This window comes from Cnephaeus nilssonii, assembly GCF_951640355.1.
Source record: "Cnephaeus nilssonii genome assembly, chromosome: 9".
Classification (NCBI taxonomy): Eukaryota; Metazoa; Chordata; class Mammalia; order Chiroptera; family Vespertilionidae; genus Cnephaeus; species Cnephaeus nilssonii.
This window is the reverse complement of record NC_137080.1, coordinates 66,651,082-66,675,447: the sequence shown is the minus strand read 5'-3', so window position 1 is coordinate 66,675,447 and position 24,366 is coordinate 66,651,082. Positions and strand designations below refer to the sequence as shown.

At 36.0% G+C, this 24,366-nt stretch overlaps 1 protein-coding gene across 1 annotated transcript in view; it reads left to right on the top strand.

Annotated features, from left to right (window-relative positions):
- The window catches only part of ADGRB3 (adhesion G protein-coupled receptor B3), a gene marked incomplete at its 5' end in the record, with an annotated part of 705,309 nt that overhangs the window by 544,571 nt on the left and 136,372 nt on the right, over nt 1-24,366 (top strand). Inside the window, 3 exons of the mRNA XM_079781368.1 lie at nt 8,781-8,907; nt 10,505-10,608; nt 14,764-14,866. Coding sequence (XP_079637494.1) covers nt 8,781-8,907; nt 10,505-10,608; nt 14,764-14,866 — 334 coding nt within the window. The remainder of the gene's footprint in view (nt 1-8,780; nt 8,908-10,504; nt 10,609-14,763; nt 14,867-24,366) is intronic.

Below are 24,366 nucleotides of genomic sequence, written 5' to 3'. Positions count from 1 at the left end.
GAGTTCTAGAAATATGCTGTTCAAATTGTGCTTATAGTCTATACTTTACATATAAAAATGGTTAAGACTATAGATCTCATTTTAAGTGTTCTTACCACAATTTTAAAAGTAAATAAATAAAAATATTGGCAATAAAACAGGTGCTACCTTTCTTGTAAATTATGTTTAATTACCCCCAAGAGTAACATATTCTTGATTTTAATGTCTTTTAGGATAAAGAGGCAGTAAGTTAATTTCCATTGAAGCTCTTAAGCTCCTAAAGGCAAAGTGGACACTTAATGTGTCCACAAAATAACCTAGCATAGTGCCTGTATCATATTAGATGTTGAGTAAATATCCTATCTAATAAAGAGGGAATATGCTAATTGACCCTCATGCCATAGCAAAGATGGCAGTGCCCACAGCCAATAAGGAGGGAATGTGCTAATTGACTGTTATGCCCTCAAAGATGGAGGCGCCCACAGCCACAAGATGGCGGTGCCCAGTCCCCTCAGCTCTGATGGGGCAGCAGGCATGCAGCAAGGCCGGGCCCGCCCTGCTCGCCTGCCTCCGGAGTCCCGGAGTCCCCTCAGCCCCTCAGCCGCCCAGGGCTGGCCTGAGGCACAGGTAAGCCTTGTATGGCAGCTTCCCAGCCACCCAGGGCTGCCTGAGGCTCAGGTAACCAGGGCCAACTAAGGCTTGCGCTGCCGGCAGTGGCAGCAGCAGAGGTGTGATGAGGTGTCATCTTCCCCTGATTGCCAGGTCACCTCCCACCCCTGAGGGATCCCAGACTATGAGAGGGGACAGGCTGGGCTGAGGGACCTCCCCCTCCAGTGCATGAATTTTCATGCACTGGGCCTCTAGTTTGTTATATAAATTAATTAATGATGCAGGGAAGTCTAACTATATTAGGTCAAAATCTATACTAGACACTTATTCAACGAACATTTATTAAGCACTTACCATGTGTCAAGCACTATTTTACAATCTTGGAATTTTGAAGTGAATATAACAGCCCTATCCTCATGAAGTTCACATTGTAGTAAGTAAAGATAAGCAGAAAGTTAATTTAAGAATACATATATAATCTGTCAGATGTTATAAGTGCTATGAATAACAACAGATCAGGGTATAGGCAAAGGGCATGTGGGAAATTCTTGAAAAGTGTAATAGTTATTATATAACTAAGATCCTCAAAGCTTAGTGGTTTGAAACAACAACCATTTTATTTGCGCCCAAGTCTATGGTTCAGCTATTTGGTTGAGTTCTACTGGTAAATTCTCCTATTGGTCTCATCTGGTGTCATTTATGTGGCTGTAGTCATCTGGCAGTTCAACCTGGGACTGGATGATCCAATATGGCCTCATCTACAAGGCTGGTCATTAGTGCCAGTCTCTCATCCTCAGTGAGGCTAGTCTGAGCTACCTAGCATGATAGCAGAATTTCATGATAATAGTGGAAACTGTAAAACTTCTTGAGGCCTAGTCTCAGAAGTCACCCATAACTTCCACTGCATTCTGATGACCAGATCAAATCACAAGGCTTACCAAAGTTCAAAGGAAGATGAAATAAACTCTACCACTTGGTGAAAAGAGTATTACAGAATTTGTCACTTACTACAGATGGGAGTTACTCTCTTATATTGGATAGTCGGTAATGGCCTTTGTAAGATTACATAAGGGCAGAGACTTCCATGATATGAGGGCATATTCCATGTGAAGGTCTTTGAGGAGTACATTCTGGGCCAAGGGAATTGCCAGCACAAAAGGCCAAGGTGAAAAAACAAGGAGCTTAGTGTGGTTGGAAGTGATGGACAAAGGCAAGTGTGTTAAGAGATGAAGGTAGAAAGGCAGGAAAGGCTAGATTCTTGTACGCCATGATAAGGGCTTTGTCTTTTGCTCCAAGTGAGGGTGGAAGAACCATTAGAGTTTTAAGCAGAGTGACAGAATTTGACATATGTATCAACAGGATCTCTCTCTGGCTGCTGTGTTGAAACTGAACTTCAGAGTAAGGTGGCAAGAATGGAAACAAGGAGCCTAGCAATGAGATTTGTCCACATAAAAAATGATGGTGACTTCGAATATGAGGATAAAACTGACAGCATTTTTCTGGAATAATTTTCAGGCAGAAAACATTTTTGGATTATGTAAAGTTTTCTCAACCAGATTGTGTGCTTCCCTAAGAAGGAAATTATGTTAATTTTAAAAAAATGTGTCTTCTACTTTGGCATTTAAAAAGCACTTACTAAATATTTATTGACTGGTTAGTGAAGACTCAGGCCTTGCTTCCAGATTGAACACAATCACTATAGGATGTGGAGTCTTTCAGAGTTCATCTTCAAATTATTTTTGAAGACCAAAAGCTAGTAACGAACCTAATACAGTCCATTGATCCCTGGCCAGTGGCTTTAAATGGTTAGAGCATTGCTCCCCTCACCCTCCCCCCTGACACACACACACACACACACTCTCTCTCTCTCTCTCTCTCTCTCTCTCTCTCTCTCTCTCTCTCTCTCTCTCTCAAGAGTCTAGGGTTCCATTTCCAGTCAATGGCATGTCTCTGAGCTGCAGGTTTGATCCCCAGCCCCAGATCCAGGCACATGTAGGAGGCAACCAATCGATGTTGTATCTCTCACATTGATGCTTCTCTCTCTGCCTCCCTTCCCCTCCTTCCTTCCTTTTCACTCTCTCTAAAAAAAAATCAATGGAAAAATTATCCTCAGGTGATGATTAACAACAAAAAGATCCATTAATACTCTTCAGGTTGCATTTCTACTCTAAGGACAGCAAATGAATTAGGGCTGAGACAATTTGGATTCAGCAGTATTAAAGTCATCCTTTGAAAGATAAATAATTATTAAATTAATTGAACAAGCATTTATTATTAAGTTCCTACTAAGTGAAAAGCAGTATGTCAGAGATTCAAAGTCAAACAAGATACAGTTCTCAAAAGCAGTAATAATTTAGCGTGGCATGGAAAGTGTTCATTTTGTAAAAATGAAGAAATTGAGGTGAATTTATCAACTAATATTTTTTAGAGTTGGGTGAGTTTTAGGCATATAGGAGTTTGGGGAAGATCCAAGTGCAGAGTATTCCTGAATCTAAGTCATTTCTAGATAACAAATTGGAGATCTGGTATCAATAGGACCACTATTAATTGCAGGCCCAGCATAATGGACAATAAGGAAGGGTTCTTCCTAGTAGTAGCAAGGTACTTGTTTCTAAATTTCATCCCAATGAATGAAGCATATGTACTTTTGTTGGTATTACTACTTTATAGTTACATACAGAGGTTGGCAAAAGTAGGTTTACAGTTGTGAGTACACAAAACAGTTTATTCTTATTATTTATTTATTAACTTGTATTTTTCCATACAAACAACTGTAGACCTACTTTTTCCCACCTCTGTATATATAAATCATATATATGTATATGTATTATGTACTAGTACATAATTCTATATAGGCTATGATAATTGATATAAAATTAACTTTGAATCTCTCAATCATGCATTGAATCAAACTACAGAGAATATAATTTTTAGAAGGAAAAAAGAACTTTAATTTTTACCTATTTTGTTGTTTTTATAATTTGGAATTTAAACTTTTGTATCACCTCAAACAGTAAATGGTCTCATGAAAGAGGTGGAAGATGCTTAATGTCATGAAACACTGGCATAAAATCAATGTGTGGGTTTTTTTTAACGTGTCATAGGGTTTATCACTTAAAAAAATAAAATATCAACCTGAACTCTTATCTCTTTAGCTAACTTTATCTATGGTTAACTCCATGGTCGGCAAACTGCGGCTCACAAGCCACATGCGGCTCTTTGGCCCCTTGAGTGTGGCTCTTCCACAAAATATCACAGCCTGGGCAAGTCTATTTTGAAGAAGTGGCATTAGAAGAAGTTTAAGTTTCAAAAAATTGGCTCTCAAAAGAAATTTTAATCGTTGTACTGTTGATATTTGGCTCTGTTGACTAATGAGTTTGCCGACCACTGGGTTAACTCATACTTTGTTAAAACTATGTCAACAATGACACAATGTTTGCAAGTGTGAATAGCATAACATTCAGATCTTATAACTTTATACAGCATATTCATTGCATTCTGTTTTAAAACAGGTGACAATTAAAATTTAGCATTAAAAAAATCTCTAATTAGGCAATGAGAAACCCAGCTTTGCTTCTCACTCTGTGACTTAAAACAAGTTTTCTAAATCCAAGGTACTTCACTTTCCTCATCTATAAAACTAATTGGTTGGGCTAGATCAGTGGTTCTCAACCCTGGCTGCACACTATAATCACCTGGGGAGCATTAGAAAAGTCATAATGCCCAGGCCCCACTCAGGGTTTAATTTTTAAAGGTCTCCAGGTAACTATAATATATGGCAAGTGTTGAAAACCAGTGGGCTAGATGATCACTAAGGTTACTCCTAGCAAAACTTTCTAATTTTATGATTCACTGTGTTTAGACATAGTAACATTTGCTAGAGATAACATTGTTTCAGTATTTGCAGTGTCCTTTTAGTATTTGAAATGAACCTCAAAATCTGTTTCTACTCAAAACTGAAAACATCTTATCTGTACTCCAATTTTTTTTTTATATTTTGAGAATAATTTGAAACAAGAGCATATATATGTCATTTTTGGGAAGTGTAGCATATGCATAGATTTACCTAATTCTTAGAAATTAGCACTGCTATGATTGGGAAACAGTTACTTTCTTTCAGTATGCATATGCTGTAAGGATAGTGTAGTAAGAATTGTTTCTAAAATTTTTAAAGTTTCTATTATAGATATTTTGATTTTGAATAAATGGATCACTAATACCCTAAGAGATAATAACACCCCTAGAGTGTATCAGTTATTTATAATCAATACGTTACACATTGATTTATTATGAAGCAGAATAGAGAGTTTTATAAAAGACTGATTAGAGTTGAATATCTAGCTGGGTTTGTATTTCAAAAGATAAGTGTGAGCCCAGCTGGCATGGCTCAGTGGCTGAGCATCAAACTATGAACTAGGAGGTCATGGTTTGGTTCCTGGTCAGGGCACATGCCCTAGTTGCGGTTGTGGGGAGTGCAGGAGGCAGCTGATCAATGACTCTCTCTCATCATTGATGTTTCTATCTCTCCCTCTCCATGCCTCTCTGAAATCAATAATATATATATTGATGTATATATATATAGATAGATAGATAGATAAGCTTGAGTTATTGAAACACTTTTAAAATGTGTCAGAATAAGTTTTTACTCTGTTTTTTACTAAACAACTTTTCATTGGAGTTAACATATAATTTTTTCCTTTAAGCTTAAATACTAGAGAATATAACCACATGCTACATTGTTTAAAGTTCTCATAAAAATCAAGAACCTAACTATATACTCAGATCCACAAAGAAACTGTAGATCCTTAGGAAATTAGGGAAAGGCCACAAATAAATATTAAGCTGAGAAGTAATGGATTTTGTGCCTTGTATTTTCACACCGTTCTGTGCTTATGGGTATGTACTTTTGAATACTTGGGACAGGCAGACTTTTCTTCTTCTAGCCAGTCTAATAATAGGTAGAAGGAGAAGTCAAATGACAGCTAACATGGGTGAATGTAGGTGTAACCAACAAAGAATGTGCTGGTTGTATGGAATTTCTGCAGGTCTAGTTATTTTTGAAAACTATTTGAAAAAAAATTTAATGCCCAGAAAAGACACTAAAGAAATGTGTGATTTTTAGTATAATTTGTATGTATCATTTATTTTGTGTTTGACATAGTCTGTTGTTCTTATTATCTTTAATGTTCATACATATTTCATTATATTGTTGCCCTATCGATGACAACCTAAACTTAATAACTAAGAATAATTTACAGATAACCGTTAATCACAGCATGCAAAACTATGACATTGGAAGAATAATGTGATTGTTGGAATAGTCCACATGTTTAAAGACCTTGTTGTGTGCAGACTGGGAAAGCTGTTTTGCTTCACATTAGCTCTACAAGCTATCAGTTTGCTTTACAAGGTCTCCCTGAAATCAATCAGACATGTGTACCATGCTTTCAAAGGATTTTATATAGCAGGAATAAGCTATGAAATGTTTGAAAATTCAGGTGGTGGGAACTAGAGGTTTTGTAATAATAGTGACATGTATGTCAGTGATTTAAAAACTACTTTATAAGAGTTTTATACCGTTTTAAAATATCAAGAGGTTTTATGAAAATATTAAATTTAGCAGCAGAATGGCATCACACTTATTACCCAGCTTTTGGGAGTGACCAAATGTAGAAATTAGTAGTTACCTCCTCACTTTTTAAGATCTTCTCTCCTACTCATCTGCTACAAATTCTGGTATTCTCCTATCAGATGCATTTATCTGAAGCATTGTTTTGTGTTTTATTTTTTGGAAAAAGCACATCAATGGTACTCAGTCATTTATATTATTATCCATTCATTTAATCAGGTATTTTCAACAAAGGGCTAATAATTCTAAAGAAAGGTATAGACAGATGTTATATAGCCTCAGGAAGGTACACATGCACAGAGGATGAGTGGCATTAGAAGAATATCATGCTGCAGGGAGTGAAAGACTAAAACATGGAGACCAGTGTCACTTATTTCCCAACTTTGCCTGGGTCTAGGCCAGGTCAGCAATGCAATCGTCATACAAAGTGAAGTAAATTGACCTACTTTCCTAAAGATGTCATATATAATTTACATGATCTTTAGAATTTAGCAATATTTTATTGAACATAGACTTTATATCTGACAGCCAAAGTTTACTGATGCTAACATTTTTTTGAGTAAACAAACTTCCATTGCCTGAACATAAATTGATAGCTTTTCCTCATAAGAGGTCTTATTTACAGTGAAGTTTTTTTTTCCTTATTAAGACTTTGAATTAGTTTAGTGGTTATAACCACATAAAGCGAAAAGTATAAATACCAGACTCCATCTTGAAAACACAGATACTACATTATGCAGAAGTTCTGTTCTAAAATGTGCTAGATTCTCTTAAAGGTACTTTTCTTCTTTTACTCTAATCAGCTAAGGTAAATGTTTTTCCTTTGGCCTTAACTGTTTGTCACAAGACAGGAAGAGGCAGACAGCTAATGAAATAAATTGTATGCTGCTATGGTTAGGTAGAATTGGAATTTAATACTGTTGCATTTGTTTGAAGGCATAACTGATTTTTTTTTTTTAATTTGGCATGGTTGAATGACATCATGAGAAAGAAAAGAGACTTACCAAAAAACTAATTGGCTAATGCTTAGAAGTATTTGGATGAACTTAGGTGTAATTCTTATATAACTCTCCCCAAATACAGTGTATTCTTAAAAGAAGTTGCAATTAAGAGTATTTTGAGTCATGAATATTAATGCATTAAATCATGAATATTAAAAAGATATTGCTTCTAGATAACAAAAACAGATTATCTGAATTATGTTTTGTAGCTCAACTTGGACATCCAACTGTCACAGAGTAGCCTCTCTCATTGAAATCTCTCAGAAATAGGCTGTGTGCATATTTAACCCAATAGCTTTAGGTATTCAGAGATGAAGTAAATGAAATCAAAAGTACCATATCAAAATTAACATCAAGCCACATGTTATCCTTTTTTAGTTTTAGAGTAATTTTAATACAGATATTAACTTGGTTTGAAATTTAAGCACACATATACACAGTTTTGCTAGTTGGAGAGTTTCCATGCTTGGGGGAGGGGAGCTGACAATTGGTGCAGTCAGTATATTACACGTGTAATGATAATAAAGTTGATTGGTTAAGCTTAATAACTTTTTTTAAAATTTTCTGCCTCTTCCTATAGAGTAGTTTAGCTGGGGGTGGACGGGTTCTCTCCTCACTTCCCTCCCTACTAAGGTATATGTCCATACCATTTTTATTGTTCTGCTGGGGTGGGAAATAAACCTTATGCTTTAGAATTTTGAATGACTATATCAAAGAGAAAATTGAAACAGGCCCTCTTTCCCCATCCTACCAGACTTTGGGGGTGGGTATTCATCTAAATGTTCTAGCCGACTTGGGGTTAGCTTACTGCTTCAACCCCAGGGCAAAGAGGGCGGGACAGGGGAAGAAATGTTAAGAGCTTCAGAAATGCTTTGGGTGAGTGAAGTATGGAGTGGAAAGCTTATGTCTGAAACTCACCCCTCCCCTGGATACCAGGCATAGGCTATGAGAATCGGAACCAGCTGATGCCGCTGCTGCTGTTTCCCGTTTCCAGGGTGAATTTTTCACAGCAGCTAATTCTAAAGGAAGGAAAAATCCCCTAACCAGCAGCGGAGAAGATCCTATACCCAACCCAAGCTATATAACCTTTTAGGCAGGCTTTTCAGAGAAATCCGCATTTTAAAAGCAAGCATTCACAATCCAAAAATACAGGATGGGAATTCGAACTGCTATGAAAAGCCTCCTTACACTCTGAGTGTTTGAAATGATCCGATGAGCATAGGAAGTGGCTGCCAAAGCTCTGGCGGCTCCTGGTGCTGCTGCCGCTGCCGCTGCCTCTGCTATTCCTCGCAGAGGGCTGGACAGAGCTAGTCCCGGTTTCAGCACCCACGGCGCTGGACAGCTCTCTGAACACACGCTGCACCTCTGCCTGCTTGCTTTTTTCAAACACTCTCGCTTTGCATAACTGGAGATGCATCTAAATTACGTCCTGTTCAACAACAAGTAGATTTTTTTTCCTGTACGGGAATTACAGTAGACGTTTCTCTTAATTAAACTGCATTTTCTTCTTTACGGATTTGGCCGTCAGGCGTATTTATCCCGATCTCCCCCCGCCTTTGCAGGAACGAGTCTTTGGGAACGTGGTCCACCCAGGGATGTAAAACTGTGCTTACCGATGCATCCCATACGAAATGCTTATGTGATCGTCTCTCTACCTTCGCCATTTTGGCTCAGCAACCTAGAGAAATAGTAAGTAACAAAGGGAAAACACGGCTTTAATGCAAAGGCAGGGACATTGTGGCAAGTGTTTCTCCAGGGAACTGCATTTTAATGGGGAAATAGAAAATGTTGCAGGGTGGCAAAATCGGGCTCGTCTCCTCAGCTACAGTAGCTTGGTGAAATGAATTGTAGTTGGTGTGCTATAACTAAATTCTAGTCAATTTTATGTCTTCTAACTTGAAATTTCTGCAGTATAGTTATGAGAATGTACTCCAATCATATTACTAATATGCTGCAAACTTTCAAATAAAAATAATTGCCAACTTAACCTTTATTTTAGAACTGTGAAGCTGTTCTGGGGAATTTGTGAGGACACTGTTGGTAGTAGAATGAAGACCCCCAACACTACAGCCAACACATAGCATATCTGCATTGAATATTTTCAGTATGGGTTTTCTGGGGGTGTCCTTGGATATATTTTTTTTTAAATCAAATGAAGTTTTCCTGAAAGCATGGAATGTCAAAAACTATAAGACCATTTCTTAAAAGTATATAGGTTTATAAAATTAGTTTCTGAAATTGACAGCTGTATAAACTGTCTAAAAGAACAATAATATACTCATCAAATGTATTTTAAAAATTATTTCAAAAATTGAAATACTGAAAAATAAGATAAGTGTGACTTTCTTGTTTAAATGTGGCCTGAATATACATTACTCTTCTTACTTATTTTGATAACAACAACAAAAAAATCCCCCACACTCTATTATAATTTAATGTGCATGTCTAAGATTTGGAACACAGTTTATCTTAAAGTGCATTTCTTCAAACTTTCAATATTAAAAATATGAAAAGCAATATATTTCATTAGTTAGTATCATGCTAGTATCTATGAAAGAAACCTCTCATTTTGTTACTGCTTATATTCTTGATATATATATATATATTTAAAGATATAAGGCTTATTTTTCAAGGTCATGTATTTAGGGACTGATACTGGCACTGTAAAATTATCCCTGAATATTTTGTTCATAGAAAAAATTCACAGAATATATTGTAAAGTCTTGCATTTGAAATTTGATTTTCTTATATCCTTAGAGACCAAGGAAGTGAAATGAAATGAGAGAATACTTGACTTAGAATGAAGTTGTGAAAAGTCAGAAAGTTTGAAAATCTTTCAATATTTAGATACTAGATTCAGGTCACATAATGAGTTGTAAATGGGAGGATCAAAGTACATTTTACTAAAAAACATATTGTGAAATAACTGAACTATAATTAGCCCAAGAAAAATGAATGTCGATTCAAATTTTAGCTGGAGAAAGCTTCACATGTGAATGTTGTCCAAGTTGTAGTTTTAGTTCTTTATTTTAGAAAGCCATGAGTAGGTAATATGTCATTATCAAGCATTTTATACTCTAAGGCATTTATTTCTTCACATTAGGGTGGGTGAGCTATAATTAGTCATTTTAGAGATTAAGAATATGTGAACAGAGTGATTACTGGGTAATTATCTGGTAACTATAACAACTATCTTCTTGGCTATTTTTGAGTGTCAGGATAGTTTTGCTGAGTTTGAAGTTATTTTTAAATTCTTTTTTTGTTGTTTCTTTTGTTTAACTTGCAGATCATGGAATCCTCTGGTACACCTTCAGTTACCCTAATAGTAGGCAGTGGCCTTTCTTGCTTGGCCTTGATCACCCTAGCAATTGTCTATGCAGCATTATGGAGGTATGTAATCAATAAATCCAATTGAAATGCAATGCTCTGTTTTTTCAAGTTAAATCGGTGAATATGATAACCATTATTATGTCTTCTTTTATTTATTTACTGGAAAAGTATTTTTGTACAGTTATAATTGCTGTCATTGAGCTATAATCAATGAGCACAATAATAATAAATGTTTACCTATTTGCCCGTGATAAGAAAATAAACAAAACACACATACACTTTTCTTTCCAATTCAAGTGATGGTAGCCTCCAACAAGTTGCTTATCCCCAAGCAAGGTATTCTTATACCCCAACTTCACTCTTTGTGTGGTTTCTATCCCAAATGCTGTTGAGCTTGAGAATTTGATAGTCAAATTAATTTCTCTGTTATAAAAATATGGTTTCTAAATTCTTATGTTTAAACACATGCTTTCAGTATGTCACAGACAATAAGTAAAGTCTTCTATAATATTAATGCACAAACATTATACCTCAATGCTCTGAAAAGGTCTTTGGTTGAATGGCTTGAATAAGTCCGATTTTGACAGATGTAAACAAGAGTATGTGATACAAAAAAATATTTATACAATTTTTGAAATTACATGTGCTTAATATGAAAATTTAGTATTTCTCAAAGATTTTCTTTTCTATTAAAATTAGACCTGTGATATTTATATCTACTCTCATAAGAAACCAGTACATAACCAAATGGCCAAACTTCCTAATGGATTTTAAATTTCTTAATGTTAAACATTTTATATGCTTTTTTATTGTTTAAAATATTCTAAAAATAGTTATTATGTTAATAAATAGATAATTATGTATTATTTTCTGAAAAAATGCAATATTAAAATTGCAAAAGTAGCCAGTCTAGGGTTTTACTTATCTTTTACTTAAGGTAAAAAATAATTCAGTTGAAAAATTATTTACAATTTAATAAGGAAAGGTCATTTCATTTAACATTCTTTTTAAAAAAAATCATTGTTCTTTATTATATTTTTTATTCCTTTGCAAACAAGATTGATTGTCCAGGATATTAAATTGTCAAATATATTAAAAATTTCAGCCTAGCTAGCATGGCTCAGTGATTGACCTATGAACCAGGAGGCCATGGTTTGATTCCCAGTCAGTACACACGCCCAAGCTCCTGGCTCAATACCAGGAGGCAGCCAATCAATGATTCTCTCTCATCATTGATGTTTCTATCTCTCTCTCCCTCTCCCTTCCGCTCTGAAATTAATGAAAACATACATTTTTTTAAAAAATATATCCTTTATATAAAAATAAAATATATACACACTCTTGGTCCATTGGCACAGATACATAATAGAGGTTTTGTTTTCCTGTGAAGGAGTTATCTGGTAATAAAACACTGACAGAGTATGACAGTCTGATAAAGTATGGCCAATCCCACAAAATTGAGGACATGCTTTGTCTAGGTACAGCATTGTAGACAACAGCATCCAGGGTTTAGGGCTCAGTCAAGTAGCCATTGTTATGGTAATAAAAGACCAAGATGGACAAAGGCTGGGAAGAAGTCAGCTTTCTCTGCCACAGTTGTCTGAATGCCACTTGAGGAAAATGAAGGGTCAGGATACCAAAGTATTGAGAACTAAGTTTCTACTTATCAGCACTTAGAGTTCAGGCAACAATTCCACCTTCTCTTCACCCTCAATGCATATAGCTAACACTAACACAAACACTGCCAAGATAAATGATATGTAAAATGTGTCAAAGAGGTACAGGGTTAATTAATTCATAGTAAAGTTTTCTTTAATCCAAAAAATCCAGGAAAATCACCTATTACAATAGTTACTTAAGAATTACCAAGATACCTGAAAGGTTCTATCAAAACTTGACATGTAACTGAGAAGTATGGAAGAAAGGGCCTAGAAACAATGTAAGTATGGATTCCTAGCAGTTAGTGAGAAGAAGAATTGAAGTAATACTAGTATTAATAATTTGATAGAAGTTTTAAGACTCAAATGATCACTTGAATCTGGTAGCATGATGAATTCAATGCATTTTATAAACACTATATTTGCCTTGTAACATTATGATATGGTAGTACTCATGCTAGGATCCTACTGCCTTTTTTTCTAAATAAAATGTTTATTTTTTATTTTCTAAGAATTTATAAAATGTATGAACATCAGAATTATTTTATTTATAACAAACTATTTTTAAACTTGTTGTTTTCCAATGTAGTTCATTGGGAATGTTCATCAAAAAAGTTAATACAGCTCTAGACAGTTTGGCTCAGTAGAAAGAGTGTTGGCCTTCAGACTGAAGGGTCCCAGGCTCAATTCCAGTCAAGAGCACATGCCCAGGTTGTGGACTCGATTTCCAGTAGGGAGTGTGCAGGAGACAGCCGTTCAATGATTCTCTCTCATCATTGATGTTTCTATCTCTCTCTCCCTTTCCCTTCCTCTCTGAAATCAATAAAAATATATATTTTTAAAAAGTTAGTACACTGTGTTATGGTCTTCCCATCTACAGATAATGTCCTTTTAACCTATAGATTGAAATGATGCATTCACAAATTTTGCTTAAAATATCAAACATGTTTCTAAAAAGTATTAAAAACTGAGACATTTTATACCAATTTTAAGGCAATAATGTGACTCAGTATTAATGAAAATGGAAACATCTAAAGACTCAAGGTGGTCAGTCTTAGTCTTGATTTTCCTACTTATAGAGCAAACAATGTCAGTGAAACCCTCTTTTAATAATTTCAACTATGTGCTTCTGCTGTCATGGAAGCCATTAACATCATATTAAAGGGTCAGTTTTCTTCATTTCTTAAACTTTATATGTTACTCCTCCAACCAAATAATAATAATAATAATAAAACTCTCAATATTTGATGATGTTTTTAGCATCCCAGTATGTGGTTTATTCCATGTTTTTGATACTGATGATGCAGGGACAAGGTTAAGCCACTCTTGAGGCCATTACAAAATTGACCTGGGTTAGCCCTATTTGGGTTTGTTTTGTGAGGAAAGTAAAAATACAAGTAGAATTGTGTGTGTGTGTGTGTGTGTGTGTGTGTGTGTGTGTGTGTGTGTGTGTTACTCTTGTTTTTGTTTTTGTTTCTCCTCTGAAATGTGTGATGGAATGTGGGGGCTTCTTTCTAAATGTTCCTCCAAGACACAGAGAAAGAACTTTGATTGGTTTTATCTTCCAAAGAGTGCCTTCAGATCTCCAGCACCCCATCTAACACTGCACAGGGAAGTCCATGTCTACTATGGAAAGTGATTTCATGTGCTAATAACAAATTGAACACATAGTAACTACAAGTGTGTCTGTTTGTTACTGTCACTCAGTGATTTACAATGGGGTACAGTAAAGCAAAATGGCTGTTACCGTTCGTGGTAAACAGCTGGGAGAACATTTGAGTCTAAGCAGTTTTCTTCATGGCTTACAATCTTGATGCACTTACAAATTATATGACAGACTGTCTACAAGCACTCCTTCATAAGGGTAAAAGATGGCAGATGTCAAGTAATTTTCCAGCCTAATGTGAATTATTATTTGTAGATTGGATTAGTTTTTAGAACTAAAGCTTTAGTGTGGGTTTCTTTTTGAACAGTTATTCAGGAAAAATAAAATTTAAGAAGTAGCAGCCTGACTACATAAAAATACTTGAGTGAATGAAATGGTGGATGAAAGTGTTCATGGTTTTATGAGAGTAATGGAATCTGTCTAGTAAGCAAAGGAGACTTCAGAATCTGTGGTTTTTCCTTTGGTTCTCAGAGTTTCTATCGGTTGATTGATATGATAATAGTTAACATATAATGTACATACATATTTGTAAAAGTAATTATACTAATTAACATATTTGCAACAAATTTTATTTATAGTAAAAAAAAAACTATATTGATAACAGTTGTGCAACTTGGACCCTATCAGAAATGTCATGTTGTCCTCATTGATTTCAAAAGAAGAAGAAAAAAAGTTCTAAAGGACCCTAGGACATGCCATGCCAGTATAAAATTGGGTCTCTAAAAATAATCTTAATTTTTTAAACTGTTTTTTTATGTGTGTTTTTTTCTCTTGTAAAGGCACTATTTTAGTGTTTCTTTTTCTGGATGAATTCCACCAATTTGCATAATACAGAATTCTTTATCTTTCTGTTGAATTTTAAAGTTGGACACTCTTTCTTTCTTTGGCTAGGTACATACGCTCTGAGAGGTCCATCATTCTAATTAACTTCTGCCTGTCTATCATCTCATCCAACATCCTCATACTGGTTGGACAGACTCAGACTCATAATAAGGTATGACTTGTAATTATTCTGATTATCTTTGTGCGTTTATGGTTTGACATAAAGTTGGTTATTGATCATCTAAACTCTTATTCTAGATAAAATAGAGAACATTTGACAAAATTATATTTTAAATTATTTTCTGAATAAAAGTATTAATTCTTCCAGAACAGATATGCATTCCCTTGGATTAATTTTCTGGGGATCAAGAGGCTGTTTATAATAGTTAAAAATATATGTTTGTTAAGCATTATATCAAAGCTCTATGAGTTCAAAGCCTTAGAACACCAAAAGCACAAATTTAGATTCTTGATCCTAATTGCAATAGGAGTGCCTGTATTTTGGTCTAATTTATTTACATACTGATTTCTGAAAGTCGACTATAAATTGCTTACAAGTCTAACATAGATCTTGAAAATCTACCCAAAAATTGTCTATAGGTAATAATCTAAGACAGTATCAGGTGAAAGCAACACTAGGTTTTATGCCTTTTAAAAAGTTTTAGTTATTTAAAAGTATCTTGATACATAACCAGCATTGCAATTCTTCAACTGTGTTGTCACTTTCAGCAGAAACTAGGTCCTGTTTATGAGAATTGACTTGAGTTGAATGACCAGGTTTGTTCCAGAAATGACTGTCAGCTCTCTTTACTAAACTACTCTGAAATGCATTCCAAGAAACCCATAATAGCAATCTTAAATTAACTTATCCCTACCTCAAAGGAATTCTGGTAAACACTGCTTTAATAACATGTCGATCAATTTGGGCCTGTTTTTTTCCTCAACTTTTTTTTTCCCAAATACTAAAGCAAATAATTGAACTTTTCTCTATACGCTATCATTTAAAAAATCAAATGTACTTTCCAATAGGTTGTTTTGATATGATAGATATTTGTAAGACATGTATAGTTTAAGTTTTTTCCACCAAAGCCTCCCTTCCCATCATTGTTTACCATCCAAATACTCTTTAAGTGATGCCCCTCATTAGAATATGGAAAGCTGCATGTTCTTCAGCAGGAAACATGCATATAAAACTGTTTTATGTTCTGTGGCAAAGTTTTTACAAGTTTTGAGCCAAATAGTAAAATAGAATTTTCCACAAGGTTTGCTACATATTACAGTGTTTATTGTCTGAATCATTGTTGTCCAATAGAAATAAAATGTAAGCCACATATGTAATTACTAGAGGCCCAGTGCATGAATTCGTACACAAGTGGGGTCCTTCAGCCTGGTCTGCGGGACTGGGCCAAAACCGGCTCTCCAACATCCCTGGAGGGGTCCCGGATTGCGAGAGGGCACAGGCCAGGCCACAGAACCCCACCGGTGCATGATCGGGGCCAGGGAGGGATGCAGGAGGTTGGCCAGCTGGGGAGGGACCGTGGGAAGGCTTCAGCGAGCGTTCGGCCCATCTCGCTCAGTCCTGATCGGCCAGACCCCAGTAGCAAGCTAACCTACTGGTCTGAGCGCCTTCCGCCTGGTGGTCAGTGCACATCATAGCGAGCGGTTGAGCAGCCTTAGCATATAATTAGCATATTATGCTTTGATTGGTTGAATGGCTGACCAGATGACTATATTAGGTATATTAGGCTTTTATTATATAGGATAATATCTTAGTAGCCATATTAATGAAATAAAAAGAAACAAGTGAAATTTTAATAATACAGCAGGTCCTCGAATAACATTGTTTTGTTTAATGTCATTTCTATATAACATTGAGATACTGTAGGAACTTAACTCTTGTTCATATCAATTAGCCTATGGCAAAGTCGATTTCCTAATACAACTTTTTCCTCAAAGTCGAAGAACCAATTGATGACAAATGAGTACTGACTTATATTTAACTCAATATATCCAAAAGTTGACCTTTTAACACATAACTCTATTTTTTTAATGTTAATACAACATTTTTACAGTATTTTTATTGAATTTTAAGAATCTGGGTGTACTTTATACTTACAATACATTTCAATTCAGACTTGCTTCATTTCAAGTACTCAATGAATAGCGTATTATATAGGTATATATGCTAATAATATTTGGAAACTAAAATAGTCATAAGAAATTATATTCCTCTTGCCCATTTTGGCTTTCCCAGGTTTCCAATGTCCCTGTTTTATATGGAAATACCTGCAAATATGAGGAACATAAAAGGCAAGATAAGACAGGTCTAGTTTCACTTTCCATTTCTGGTTATAAAAAATGGTTGGGATGGGCTTAGTTAAAAATAAAAAGTTTGGTGTCATTTGGGTTCTCCCCAGGTAATCAACTGGAGAATAGATTGCACCTGGTTTGGGAACCATCCTGGTTCTCTTCCAGATAGGCTATGCTAATTTTTGCTGCTGCAGTTATTGATGCTTGTGGGAAGGAGGGGCTTGTAGATGGTAGTGGTGATGAACAATATGAGAGATTATTGGATTTCTCTCAAGCTATGTTAATTTTGCTTTACTAGCTCTGAGTAGACGATCTTGCAAGCCTAAGACAATTCACTATAGAGTGGCTAGGAGAAGAAATTGTAAAACACTGGGATTTTACTCTTAATTATTCTCAGGGGGGAATAATCATATAGTTGACTATGAAATATGTACTAGATTAAATTAAATTGACCCTACTCCATTTTAAATGTGAAATAGCAGTATGTGAAATGCTATACCTGCTTCACTGTATTTGGGATTAATGATTTCTAACACAAGAAAAAAGAAGAGAAAATTTTCAAAAGGTATCATTTGTATTTTTTTCTGTAGAAACTTCAGGGAAGTGTTTTAAAAATGTAAAATATTGACTGGTGGCTACAATATTTTATCAAGGTTGTGAGTTAGGACCCAATTGCTGCTGTGGGTATTTTGTAATTGATCAGACTCCTATATTTGACTTCCCTGGTAAGTTTTGATTGATGCTTTAATATTCCCCACCTGGAAAAATAGAAACATCTGAGAGAGCTTTCTGATGAACAAGTGATTTGGTACTGCCTCTGAGAGTTGTCATGGCTAGTTGTGTGAAAACTGGTATTTGAAGCTGATGTCCAGAATAGTTTTGAAGTGCCATACTGGGATCTTTCTCAGAATTGCTTGTTGAAATGTAATTGACTCAATTATCTCACTGTGGAGCATCTCTGTTCCTTTTGAGTTGGGATAGAAAAATGCTGAAATAACCCATTGTTAAAAAATATGATGTATTCAAAATTTTAAGCTATAGATTCAATCACTGGCAGCAGAGTAAAGAATCTAATGCAATACCTTAAATCTCTTAAAATTCAGTTATATATTTAATTATAGCTCACTTCATTATTTTCAAGCTTTCTCATAAAGTGTCATTGCCCTTTAATCTTTGTGCATTTATAATTTCAACCAGATGTTCATGTACCACTCAGATATTGTTTGTTTGTCAAGACTTTCCTTTGTACCTTAAATATGAAGGTTGAGCCTTATGGTACTATTTTGCAGAAAGCAAAGATTATTTTGGAAACAGATACAGTCGGAGGATAGTTTTCTTAATCATAAAAATATATATCTGCTTCTTTCTAAAAGACTTTGAGATGATTTATTATATTAAAGATTTCATAGTATTCTTTTTAACTGATGGAAGCCAAATTTGGCAACACTCTTGGGTTTTGTTGTTGTTGTTGTTGTTGTTTTTTGTTGGCTTTTTGGGGAGTTGAGTAATGGTGGCCACCCAACAACTTTGAAATGCTCAGTAGACAGCCTCACTACCAGGTTATAATGAAAACAAGTCAAGCCTAGATTCTGTCACACAGCCAGATATTTCTTAGGTAAAGACTTATAGCAAATCAGGAACAAAACCTGTTCTGTAAAGCACAATGAAATTTTTTTTTAAATAAAATCTTGAATTTAAATACCTTGAATTGGGTGAAGCACTCTCTAATTCACCTATTCCCCCCATGACTTTCTTTTGCCGGAGACACACATTTTTCACACATTACTTACATACCTGCTTCTGAATGTATATGTGTTCAAGTTCTGAGAAGGAATATCGAATATGTGTTTTCAGCTATCCCTATGTTTCTCCTTATACCCTGTGACACAATCTGCCCCTCCTCTTGGAATTCAGTGGTCTTCATGCTTCCCTGGAGGCATCTATCTGTCAGGTGGTGATGGTTAAGAACAGGCACCTTAAGCCAGATGGACCTAAACACCCTACATCTACCGCTTGCTTCCTAGTGGTATGATCTTGAGCATGATACTCAGACTCTATAGACCTTAGCTTCTTCTTAGTATCTCCCTTGCAGTGTTGTCAGGGTTACCTGAGCTAGTACATATGAAGCACTTGGTAAGCACTTCTTAAACAGCAGCTGTGATCATGGTGATGATGATAATGATGATCCCTAGATGTACCTCTCTTCTGAACGTCAGATTTCCTAGTGCTCAATTTTCTGCTCATCACTAAATTTACTATTCATGTCCCTGCCCCACACTCCAACATATTCTATATAAATTGACTGTTTTCTGAAGTCTCCAACCTAGTTATAGAAGGTGGAATGCTGAGAGGTATCCTTGATTTCTCCTCTCTCACATAGCAAATCTAATAAACGACCCACCTGTGCCAGTTGTACGCTCATGTATTTCTCCAAGTTGGCTTTTGGCCTCTGCCAGGTACTAATAATCGTGTTCACTAGTCTCCCATTTCCAGCATTATTAAACCCATTCTCTACGTCATAGCCCAAGTGATGAATCTAAAATTCAACTCTGATCACTGCACTTCCCTGTGCAAACATGTATTGTTGTCTCACTTCCCATAGAAGTGATTTTCAGACTGTGCTCAGACATAAACAGTGAAAAATGTTTTATTTCTCTATCAAAGTTTCTGTTCACTGATTTGCATTAACATATTGGGGCTCAAGTACAAATTTTATGGAGAAAGAGTTTGGTAGCTTATATTACTTGAAAAGCCTTGAACATGACTTATGCTGACTTCTCCATTCTCATTCTGTTTTACTAACTTTGTTTACTACACCAGCAACACCAGACTGCTTACAGTTCATCAAAATTATCCAGTGGCTTCCTGTTTTATTTTTGTTTTGTTTATTTGTTTGTTTGTTTTTGCTACCCTTCAGCCCACAGGGAGCACTGCTACTTTCGTCCTCCCTACCTGACTTCCTGAATGCTTTCATCTGTCTTGTGTTCATTCTCTGGCACTCTGTTCAGTCCTTTCTGTCACTTTTAGAAGCCCTCCTCTTTCCTCCACTTTTAGCTACACCAGCTCTGGGGATCCATGATTTCCAGTGTGTATCTACAATCTAGTATTACATTACTTGCTTTCAACCAGACTATACATTTCTAGGGCAGGGGTAGATTATATTCATTCTTAAATTTATTGGCAACATACAGTCTGAGTACAGTAAGTATATAATAAATGCTTATTGAATGAATGAGTAAATGCATTTATTTAAATTCATCATTTGGGCTTATACCTATGGAGCTAATAGATGTAGTTAATTTTACAAGGATTAGGGTCCCCAACTCTGACAGAATCTGGACCAATATGCTGATAAAGACAATGGCATGCTTTAAGGGTGATCTAGTTCCTGGTTTTTAGTAAAGAGACCTTGAAACCAAACAAATGTTAATCTTTTCACTTGATAAGTCACGTTAAACAATATTCATAACCTTCAAAAGAAATGTGCTTATTCATTATTTCTCTCACAGAAGTCATTTCTTGCTAATAATAACCCAAGTGTGTGTTTATTATATCTCAGATGTGTGTATGATCCTAATGGCTGAAGCTATAGCCTCCTATTTAGATTATTAAAATCTAATTTATTGACTTGCTTTGATGGTTGTAAAAGGATTTGATGTAATAAGCTTATATGTGACTCATTTGAGTCCATTTTGAGTTATCTTACTAACTCTGGATTCCTGAAAACCTTTATCATACCAAGGAACAGAATGGTTACTTAGTTTTCTATTTACCCAGGCTCTCAGCAATGCAAAATTATTTTGCCCTGTTGTTATGGGTTCACCACAACAGACAGTGGGGTTAGAGAGACTTTTGGCCCACTTTAACCTTCTTGTCCCCTGATTCTACTTTTTCCAGTTTTGCATGGTAGGAGCCAAAATAACATTATCAAAGGGAACTTCAAAATAGGACAAAAGATCAATATTAAGGATGGTTTTGAAACAAGCCAAGAAGATAAAAGTGGAATTATTTAACAACTAGAGGCCCGATGCACAAAATTCCTGCAAGAGTAGGCTTTCCCTCCCCCTGCTGCCGGCACCGGCTTCCCTCACAGCCCTGGCTTCGTCCGGAAGGTCATCTGGAAGGATGTCTGGAAGGACGTCCTGTCTAATTAGTATATTATGCTTTTGTTATTATAGATTATTATAGATAAGAAGTTACTGAAAGGGTTTGAGATATCAGGAGCCGAATCACCTCGAGGGACAGGGAAGCCAGCTTGGACATTAAGTGTGTGTCCTTAGGTCACATTCCGAGGCTAGGCAAAACACCCAAAGAGTGAGCACTCCTTCAACTGGGAAGAAGTAGAACACAAGTGTCAGGCTTTTATGCCACAGTTGCTTGGAGAGTGTCAGTCTATTTGATGACCTTCTGTTCATTTGTCCTCAGGCAGCTGTATAAAAGTGTCCTCTAGGCAATGGAAGGGGACTCCTTGATTTGGCCAATTCCTAGTCTCCATGCTCACTCCCTTTAAACCTATCCTTCATGATTTCTCAGTTAGACTACCATATTATCCTTCTAACTTTGGTCTGCTTTAAATTTTGTGTTAGCTCATCCTTTATGTGGGAAGTGTCCACCCAAGGTTTAGTCCATATATCCTGCAGACCAGAACAGCGATCCTTTGACAGTCTCTGAAAAGGCTTCTGCAGAGAGAAAAAGGAGCCAAAGCACTTTGAATCGCTTCTTTGGAGCAACTAAACACAATTTCTTCACATAGATGACTATTGGGTACCAGTATATAAAAAACTAAAGCATGAATCAAATCACTCTTAAGCTAACAGGACATTTTATGAATAGAAGAAGCTAAAAGCAGCTAACAAATGCCCAGTGCATGATACAAAGCTGGCTGCCTTTGTAGAAGAAAACTTCTTAAAGTACAGCAATAAATGTTAAAACCTCTATTAGAGAAAGTCTGTGTAGCCTCATCCGAAGGTATTGGGCAAAACAGTTACATCTACCATAGAAACTAGGGATGGCAGAGTCCAGCTAATCCCCTGCTGAATTCACCCATAAAGTCCTTTTTTTAAAACCTCTATCTAAGCCCCTGGTCCTATCTCCATCCTAAAAGTTGGATTATTATTATGCATATTAGATCATAAGCATTGCTATAGCAAAACTTAGAACTAAAGCACAAATGCTAATGCCTATTACTAGAAAAAAAAACCTGTTAGGAGATTAAACTGTGTTTTTCACTTCTTTTGTGATGCCAGTCAGTTAATTTTAAATCTTAAACTTTAAAGAAAGTAGTGGGCATAGGACTGAGCTGAGTCCAGGTCTTAACTATACAATTTTATAGTATGAAATTCAAAGTAAGGAAATTAAAATATTAATAGCCATCCTAGGCTTCTAGTGGACTGAATCAAAGATTTAGGTTACAGTTGTACTGAAAGGAGAAATGATTAACTTTAACTGTAGAAATATAATGATAACTTTTAATTCATCAATATTCATAATAAGGGCCTGTATACATGGTCTTTGTTAAACTATAATACACATGGTTTTTATATATTTCTGTAGATATGTCTTTGGTAAATGATAATTCAGTATGTGCACATAATTAGGTTGACAAAGGGATTTTGAATGAACCTTATCTCTGCTTTGCATTCTTATTGTTAATTAAATTCATTGGTATTTCAAAGTTATTTTTCCTAATGGATAGGAATGTATATTGGTTTTACAAAATATAAATTAGTTGAATTTGTTTTTTAAAATATAGATACTTTTGTTTCTTTTTATTAGAAATAAGAGGATCTAATTTCTCTGTTTAGAAACATTTATCATATACCTTTCTAATTTCCAAAATAAAGTTACAAAGTGAATCCTGTATACCTAAGGAGGAAATATCCTTTGAGAAATGAAAATGGCAATCTGTATTTGTTATCTATTGCTGCGTAACAAATTACCGTAAACTTCATGGCTTAAAAACAATAATATTTTAAACCTCTCCATTTCTGTGAGTCAGGAATTTGGGAGTGATTCAGCTGGGCAGTTCTGGCTCAGCATCTCTCATGAGGTTGCAGTCAGCCCTGTGAGAGGCACAGTCATCTGAAGGCTTGATTGGGGCTGGAGAGTGCTCATCATTTCAGGTGTGATGAAAGCTTCACTGATTCTAAATGAAGCTTTACCATCTACTGGCCAAATGACTTTTGTCAAGTTTGCATAACCATTCCTCACAAAGCCGAGTGATCTATATAAATTGTAAATCAGATCATGATACTTGTCTGCTTAAAACCCTTTAGCTAGAATAAGTGAAACTTCCATTATACCTGGGATGGTATCCAAACCCCATAACATGGCCCACAGGCTCCTGCATGACCTGGCCTCTTAGTACTTCTCCCACCTAACCACCTCATAGTCATTATTTTTCCTTTTCTTCACTATATTCCTGCCATGCTGGTCTTCCACTAGGATTAGCCAAAAGCCGGGTGACCATGAAATGTGAAAATTGAACTGGAATGCCCTGAATTCCCTGGTTCTTGTCTCAATGGTTTCGAAGAAAGAAGCCATGGACAAAAGATGATAGGTGAAAAGTACAGAAACTTTATTGCAAGCAGACACTACCTCTAAAACCTAATTCTAAATTCTAAGCCTCAGACCCTGTCCCTCCTGGACAGACAGAGGGGCCCCTGAGAAGGGTGACCGTTGCTTTCTTTGTCTTGAAGCATTAAGTAGGCTGCAGTTCTTTGTCTGAACCTGTCCTCTTCTTATTGGTCATTTTGCTACATAGAGTTAGTTTTCAAAGCTCAAAGCCCATGTGGTGTCCCCCATTTTCTCTTCCCCTTATCTTGTTGGTTGGAGTCACTTTTGATTTATCTAATAGCTCTCCCAGTGGTGTTGGCGGAGAAAGCCTTATCTTCAGGCCCTCCCAGCTGCTCAGGTCAGGGCTACTTTTGGCCTAACTTATGGTCACTTTAATTGCTCAGGCCCGAGATACCCCTGTTTATGGCCGTCTTAATTGCACAGGCCAGATATATTTCTATTTGCCTGTAGCATTTCTTTATTCTCTGTACAAGTAAGCTAAACACCCTGGTGCCTTCAAGTTTCCATTATGTATTCCTTCCCATGGACCATTTTCATTCCTAAAACTTCCTAAGCCTGCCTAATTAAGCTAGCTAGCTACCCCTTTCAACCAGATGCCTAGTTTGTGCCTATTGTCCTTGTGCAATTATTACAATTAATTAATTATTAATTGCAAGTGTCCTTGTGCACTTACAAAATTGTCTCATCAGTTGTATGCTTTGCCTAGCGTATAGATCTTTCCCATGCCTCAGGGCTTTCTCACATATTTCTCCCTCTGCCACAGTTATTCTTCTTTCATCTTAGGCT